Genomic DNA, 8,355 nt, shown 5'->3' on the forward strand with positions numbered 1-8,355 from the left:
TATTCCTTGGATCCTTTATTCTGATTACGGTATGTGATTGTAACGTTAAGCTCCTATTCCTGCATGCAAATCTATATGCAGATATCAGGATACTGGGATATGGCGAAATGCTATTGGAAAATTTTCCCACCCTCCTGCCCTTGGTGCATCAGGCATTAAATACATCCTTACGACTGTACAATATATAACTTTATCTATTTTTAAGATCATTATTATTTAATGACAAAGCAACCTGTAGTTCTTGATTTTAGTAAAGTTAACAAAAATATAACTTAGTGCAGTAGTGTTATTATATTATTACTAATCAGATTCAGAAATATTTGATTTGAAACATTCTGATTCGATTGTAAAGGAATAGGCTATTTAAAAGATACATTATTCGAAAATACACTACTCATTATTTTAATTCTTATAATTTTTTTGTCATTTAGCCTACTTTTTAATTATTCAATCGGAATAAAAATATATTTCTGCTTTCAGTCTGGTTCTTATTCATTATTATTGTAATAAAACCATTCTTGTATTGATGGAGGCCTCTTTAAAAAATAGCATTGTTTCCGCTTTTAAGATGCATGGATTGTCACTACGAAGGTGAGTGATAATTTTTGAAAAGGTACACAGCACTACAGCACTATGGGATTGTAACATGTGGTATAGCCCAGGAAAGAGGAGTCAAGGGAAATTTGATTCGCTCTCTGTTAAAATTTTTTTATATCTTTTGTACAAAGTCCTCGTCACAAATATGTTATGTTTTAATAAAATAGTAAATATTCAGTTGCAGTTAGAAATTATTTGAAAATATGAATTTCCAGCGCAATCACAATCCTTATTTTGATAGTTGAGGAGGGGGGATTGCTTTGTATAAAAAAAATAAAAAATTTTGATTCATACTCAGACTTCTGAGTTCTGACTCCACATCTGTGGTGCGTTCTGGCTGTAATACTATTTAATTTCATAATATTTGAGATTTACTTGGCTAACTCTATTGCATGTTAGCTTATGACAAGATGGACGATGCTGTCCGCTAAACCTACCAGGCTTTCAGAATCATTCTTACATAACTTTTTTTTGCAGTGATGCCAGCAACTACTTAACTGAAATACTTACAGTTGTGAATGCAGTTGAAAGAGAAGATTGGATCGATAAAATTTTAGACGAAGTTCAAAAACAAACTTGTTAGTAGTCAATTTTTACACCATGTATAAAAACTTACTGCAGGGGCGGGCAAATTACTGACCGTGGGCCGGATCTGAAGGCCCACTTGTCTGCTAAAATTACGACTATAGTTTTTAGGAATAGAAATAAAAATATCGGCAAGAATAACGTACTGTGCCTCTTACTATTATATAAATGTTAGCCTAGATGTTGGACAACTGTTAATAAACTGTTTTTCATATTTAGTTTTGAGCCCCTGGCCCAGTAAACGAAGTCTATTACCTGTAACTGGCCCACTCAGAAAAGTAAATGTCCGACCCTGACTTACTGGCATGTTGAATTACGAAAAAATTTGAAAGTACCAAAAAAGGTACAAATATTCATTTCATTATTCGCTGAGGTAGGAGGAAAACATTGTTTGGCGTGTTTTACTAAAATTAATATTTATTCTGCTTTTTATCCAGATATGTTATTGCTTAATTTCTTTATTTCAATCGAGTGCATTTATATTATACATTCATATGTTTATGATTTCTATTCTTTCTGTATTCTGATAATATTCTGATATTATAATTCCTATTTAGTGTCAAGCAATATCATCGACGCAGATGTTATAGAAATTGCAATCAAAGAATGTAATGCAGAAGAAGATGGGGGGTATAGTATAGAAAGTTCTTTGTGTCTACAATGTTTTTTTTTATATTAGTGACATTTACTTCCATTGAATGGATGCACTTTCCTCTCACCCAGGATAAACATTAAAATTCTGTCCTACTGCGTCTATCTCTCCAATTACCTACAATGTACATTGCGTATCATTAGTTTCGTATTGCAATGTTTTTGGTGAATAATTCATTCCATCTTTTTTCGATTGTGTGTGAATAAAATTGTACGAAATCCAGAATAACCATTAATAAACTGTATTGTTAGTCAAAAGCAATATCCAATTTTGGTTCCAAGAATTTAATTTGTCTCGCGTTTTACCTTTCGTTTTTACAGTGATCAAGTATTCTCAGTGATCAATGCATTTGATATTCCAAAATATACATATTTGACAGAAAAGAAAAAATTTATCAAGTAAGGTATTTTTAAAAGTTGGTTTACATAGTTCATAACATTTGTAAGATATACCGGTAGCTTTCTGCAAGAGAATGTATTTCATTAAGCTATTTAAATGTACATCTTTTTAACCTTAGAAAAAGTGTATAGTTTATAAGGAATGGAAATTGGAACACGCATATTTTCAACAGTTCAGAGCACTGACGATATTGAAATTTGAATAAAGAGTGGGTGTGATGGCCTAGTTGTTAAAGCATTAGCCTTAACTGTGTCGGCATCACAGATGACAGAACTTGAGTTCAAATCCCATGCCCACCACTACACCTAGGTTGTGGGTAGGCAATGTCAAACAGGGAAGATTCCAGTTTTTTTTTAAATAGTAGCTTTTTAAACATTTGCTTTGGTAATAGGGTTATATCTTTGGACATTCAGCTTCAAAATATGTTTTTTTTAAATTATCGTATATATGTTAGTAGTATTCAATTTGATTCAGATATTCTGAGGCAAATGGTTGTGATGCAAAATTACTTTCCAAAGCCGAACACAAAGTAGAATTATTTCGTGAAAGATATCAATTATTACATCAAAGAACTATGAGGCATAAATTGTTCACTCCACCAATACCAGGTCAGTACTAAACATTTAAACAAGGATATCTATAACTTAGTAGCTGTAGCTTTGGTCTGTTTTATCTCAATCTACATGCACTGGTAATGGGTACTTACTGTCCTATGCTCTAATACTCTACTTGATCAACGACAGGTATGGAAGATGAGGCATCGAAAAAATTCAAATTAAGAACTGTTGAATATTTACTTGGTTGCTCTTCAAAATTAAAAGATGTCATTGCCCTCGGAATGTTATCACAACTGAAAGAGGTTTGTAATTTACACAACATTCCATGTTGAGTGACCTTCTTTGTATTACAAATACATATAGCAATTTTTTGCAGCAAATTTTTGATCTTGTTTATATATTTAAGCTCTTGTTCTCAATATATTGTGAATAAAAGTTAAAGGACATATAATATATATGCACAATTACCATCCTTTTAAATTTAAAAATTTACAGAGGAAATATTTCTTAGAAGATTTGACAGGAGCTGTTGAGTTGGACTTGTCACAAGCTGTAAGTTATTAGCATCTTTGAAGTTAGTTTTTGGACCTCTTCTTATGTGCAGAAATAGCAATCAATTTCATGATTGAATTGGTGTGAAATTCTTTGTAGATTGCATTATCTGCTATTCTATTCTTGATTCTATATAAATACAAATCCATATTTAAAGTTATTGTGGCATGGTGGTTGGATCGTGTTAAGCGATAGTAAACCCTTGCCAATGCACCTTCGATTATCTTGTGCAGGTTGGAATCTCCTTGCCGTAGGAGTGATTCAGTTCACCGCTGGTCGGTTATGACTTCTCTACCATCAAGTCCATGCGTCTGAGATAGTTAACTAATTAACTATTTCTTTAGTCGACATAGATTGGTGGCTGGACAAAAGGTTGTGGATGGTTCGGCATACGTTTAAGCTACCAGGTCGGTTTCCTTCTCCTCGCAAATATAAAAATTGAATCCTATTATTACAGAAATTTCACTCTGGACTGTTTACTGAAAATTGTTTTGTATTGGCTGAAGGATGGTACGAAGATAATATATTTCATGTAACTGCGTTTGGATTTCCACCTCCTGAATTGGCAAAAACAACCAGGTTTGGGAACTACAAGTTATTTCAGTGTATTTTAAACTCTCAAAAAAAAATTTATTGCCTGCAATTAATATTAATTTATATTATATATGAACCTTATTCGATCTGTCTTAATTACTATTCAATTTTTCCAGGAGAATTGTTTATTTTTTTCCCAATACAAGTTTTTGTTTCAATAATTTTATCGTCATTTCAATATATAGCTACAAAATACATTTTCACATTTGCTTAATCAGAGCGTATTATGGCAACATCAACTTTTTCGGAGGAAATTCAGATGCGAGCTTGAAGTCGTCAACAAAATTACAACAAATAGAGAAAGAAAATGAAGACGCAATGATTGTGATTTTATCAGATGTCTGGTTTGATCAGGTTTATCTCTCTAAATTCATTTATTTTGATTGGCGATTGGTTCAGTGGTTCTCAAACTTTCATGGTCTGTGGCCTTCTACTACAAAGCCCCCCCCCCCCCCCCCCCCTAAGTCTTGTGGACTCCTGGTTTGCGATAATTTTCAACAGGTTTCCATCAGTCGTTTCAATTGCCATGTTTAATGAGGAAAAAACGACAGATTGAGTGCTACAGTGTAACGAATAATTCAAAAGTGGGTCTGAAAAATATGCCACAAGGCAGGAAGGGCAACGACATGTTATTGAAAACTGGCGAGCATTGCCCACAAACCAACCCAGATTGTAATAAATTGGGTAAATTGCCGAACTGTTATACAGAGATTGGGTAAGAGTGAAAGTCCTGTGGGACGTCCTATACAAAAAATTATGCGACGTTATTTCAAACTCACTATGTGTAAAAATATAGAAGATCTGGATTTGGTACTAAGTATTTATTATGAGTTAGAATTGAACATTTTTTAAATTAAAAACTTCAATTGAATAAAATCCTAGCGCTACATCTCAAACATAACATAAATATTTATATATATATTCATTTATTATCACAGGAAAAGGTTTTACAGAAACTTGAAACCATGTTTATAGGTTTTCAAGACGCTGTTCCAACTTGTTTTGTATTTTGTGGAAATTTTATTTCAGAACCTTATGGTGCAAATCATATTGCATTGTTGAAAGAATCTTTTAATAATTTTATGAAAATATTGTTGAACTTCCCTTCTATATGCCAATCGTAAGTGTTGTAGTAAGATTCTATATCCTTAACTATTGCTAAAATTAGCCAGTCCTGTATTAGATTAGGTAAAAGATATTTGATATGCTTCTCGCAACTAACAAATGGTGGATATATAAAGGTTCATTAAACGGAGTAAAAAAAATTACGGTAATATACACTTATCAAAATAAAACCGACTTCATAACAATATTTTGATTGTAAGGTGACTTTATGAACACACTGTATATTGAGGTATAATTTTTTCCAATTGGATTTTGAAGACAATATATATATAAAGTGCTTGCGGGCGTATATAAGAATTTTTCATATATCCTCTTAGTTATTTATAATATTGTTATTTAGTTCAATGGTTTAAATATAATTGTTCAAACTGATTTTTGTTTTGTATAATTATTATTTACCGGTATATGCAACTAAGACCACTGAAACCATGATTTGTCAGAATTGTCTTTTTGCACCTAGCCAATCATCAATAGACGAAGAGATATTCTTGTCATTTATAACTATAAGCCTTTTCCAGGAGTAAGTTTGTTTTCGTTCCAAGTTTGGAAGATGTCGGACCATCGAAAATATTTCCGAGACCTGCACTTCCTAACTGTATCGCAGAACCTTTCACGAAGAAAATTGCAAATGCAATTTTTACCTCAAACCCATGCAGGTAAAAGATTCATTTTCTTGGTCAAATAAAATTTCTTCATTTTTGAAATATGATTAAATACAATTTATTGACAACATTGTTTGTTTTGTAATAATTAAATTAGTGTATTAAATGAAATTTCTTCTATTTTCCACCAAGAGTAATTTAATTCAATACAGTCGAACAGTAAAAAATTTCATTTGGGGTCCAGTCCACCTTGTTGACTTCTCAGTCTTGTCCAGCCCTCTTTCAATTATTTACCGCTGTTCACACTATTTTACACTGCTTTGTCTGTACTTTTACTATTGTTTTGGAAATAAATCTACCAAACTATAGCATAAGATTACCTTCTAGCTAGTACTAGTGTGTGAGCTGTGAGGTGTCTGTCAAGGCATTGGTAAAACTGGTCTTACAACGTTTTGTTTTACCCCTAATCAATGTTATCTAGTTCAGACTGACAATGAATCTGTGACTGCACCTGGGTGGACAACATTAGTTCACTCTATGGATGTTTCACTTGATCCCAGAAAAATTCTCCCTATACTTTACTATTGCAAAATTTGGGAGTAATTTGGAGATTTGGCGCTTACAATCTGATTTACCTGGTTTTCATATTAATGACCAAGATTCACTTTATAGTCAATTTCTCCTTTTATTCCTCCTGGAACAAATTTGAAAATACTGAATACTACTCTACTTGCTTTTCATTCACATCCTGCCCTCATCAAGTCTTTTCTTAATCATTTCCCAATTTTTATAGGATTCAGTACTGTACTCAAGAAATAGTAATATTTCGTGAAGATATCATTGGCAAAATGATTAAAAGTTGTATTCGATGTCCGACTGAACACATTCCGAGTCATGTAAGTTATATGGAATATATCACTCTGCACCGCTTCCTTCATCTCATGTTGTTTTAAAATAGTAAACATAACACTTCTGCAGCGTATGCTCATTCAAAATGGCCAAATGTATTGCCATATAATTATGTTCTTATCATAATCAGAATGTCCTAGCATTACTACTGCAGTTATATTACATCATCATATTTATATAAATATGAAAGTGATTCAAAGATGCATTCTATTTAATGAAATAATATCACATGAAATAAAATCCTGTAGGAGAATAGGCACAGCATTCGCAGACCATTAAATACATTAACTGACCCTTTCCCGCTCCTCAGGGTTTTTTAATTTTGTTATGCCAAATTTATAATTCACAACAGGTCAGTTTAATCCCAACTACGGATTTAAAAAAAATTGACTTCCAATTCAGCTCCGAACTCTGGGGAATTCAAATTTTGATAACGAAAACTTTGTCAATATGCAAGCCTTCCTAAATAGATTGTCAAAAACGCTTAGCTTGGTAACTTGATGCTTTTAGTTTGAGATTTTGACTCCATATCACCATTGAAAGTCTGTAATTCCGACACCACAAGCCCTAGGTATATAGATGAAACGTTGTCAATTTTCATGTACTCTTTGCAAAATAGTTTGCTTCCTTTACAGTTTGTGAAAACCATTGTTGCGCAAGCCCATCTATCACCACTACCTTTGTATATTAATCCAATATACTGGCAACATGATCAAGCATTACGATTATATCCTCTTCCCGACTTAGTTATTGTTGCTGACAAAACATCGGAAATTTTTCATGAAACTGTGGAACTAGACTGCACTATTGCAAATCCGGTTTGTATAAAACTTTCAGTATTACTTCAATCAGTGTTATCAGGAGATTAGAATAACCAACTCTTACATGAACGTTACATTGCCCAAGTAAGTTCTAGCACTGTGAACAAGAGAGCAATGCTCGAATAGATATGGACATGATAGTGGCACGCATCAACTCCCTTTTTTTTAAAAGCCCTGAGAGCACAACGAATACGATCGAGAAATAAAGCATAAAGAGTGTTCTCCTTTAATTAAATCAAAACAGCAATCAAATATCAGATCCTATAGGATGCTGACGAAATTTTAAAAAAATAAAAGCAATAGCCTTCTTCTTAAAGATTCAATAATTCATGTGTTAAATCAAACACAAATCAAAACTTATGCTAATATTAGAATTCTAAGTGAATGAGTGGTAATATTGCCTTTTTTAATATTATTCACAGGGATCATTCTCATGTTGTGACTACACGTTTAAAGTTTACTATCCATCATCAAAAACGATCGAAGACAGCAAAATAGAAGATTAAATTTATTTTATTTTATCATGGCCAATTCATTTTTTACTATTTACAATAAATATTGTCACATTATACACATGTTTATTTTGAAGGCTGCTTTCTCCAATATAGACCAATATGAAATAGGTATTTCCGGAAGTTGGAGTTTTTTACTTGTTACTGATGTACAGGGTGTCTCAAAATTCTATGTTAAAGAGGTGCTGAGTTTGTCTTACTGATTTATATGCTTCTTGCGAAACAGCAATTTTGCACCTCAATGCTTGGATTAATCTCCTTGTTATTCTGTGGGTTGATGAAAAATGCAAACAATACCTAAATTTTACTACTTATCCATACTGTTTTCTGAAGAAGTGAACGCTCTATAATGAGTACCTGAAAAGCAAATTAAAAGTGTATACTTACTTTTGAGACACCATGTATTTTGTTATTAGCGCAAGGCCGTTGATCATTTGGGACTGTGGAGTT

At 32.6% G+C, this 8,355-nt stretch overlaps 1 protein-coding gene across 1 annotated transcript; it reads left to right on the forward strand.

Moving 5' to 3' along the window:
- Positions 1 to 423: 423 nt before the first annotated feature.
- Positions 424 to 8,019, forward strand: LOC120327029 (DNA polymerase epsilon subunit 2-like). The gene is made up of 14 exons (XM_039393407.2): positions 424 to 591; positions 1,075 to 1,175; positions 1,740 to 1,812; positions 2,155 to 2,232; positions 2,708 to 2,841; positions 2,977 to 3,092; positions 3,286 to 3,342; positions 3,800 to 3,921; positions 4,155 to 4,290; positions 4,875 to 5,056; positions 5,580 to 5,717; positions 6,457 to 6,559; positions 7,208 to 7,390; positions 7,816 to 8,019. Exons 1-14 carry the CDS (start codon positions 527 to 529, stop codon positions 7,897 to 7,899), a joined length of 1,572 nt encoding a protein of 523 aa, XP_039249341.2. The 5' UTR covers positions 424 to 526; the 3' UTR covers positions 7,900 to 8,019.
- Positions 8,020 to 8,355: the final 336 nt, after the last annotated feature.

This window comes from Styela clava, chromosome 4, assembly GCF_964204865.1.
Source record: "Styela clava chromosome 4, kaStyClav1.hap1.2, whole genome shotgun sequence".
Taxonomy (NCBI): Eukaryota; Metazoa; Chordata; class Ascidiacea; order Stolidobranchia; family Styelidae; genus Styela; species Styela clava.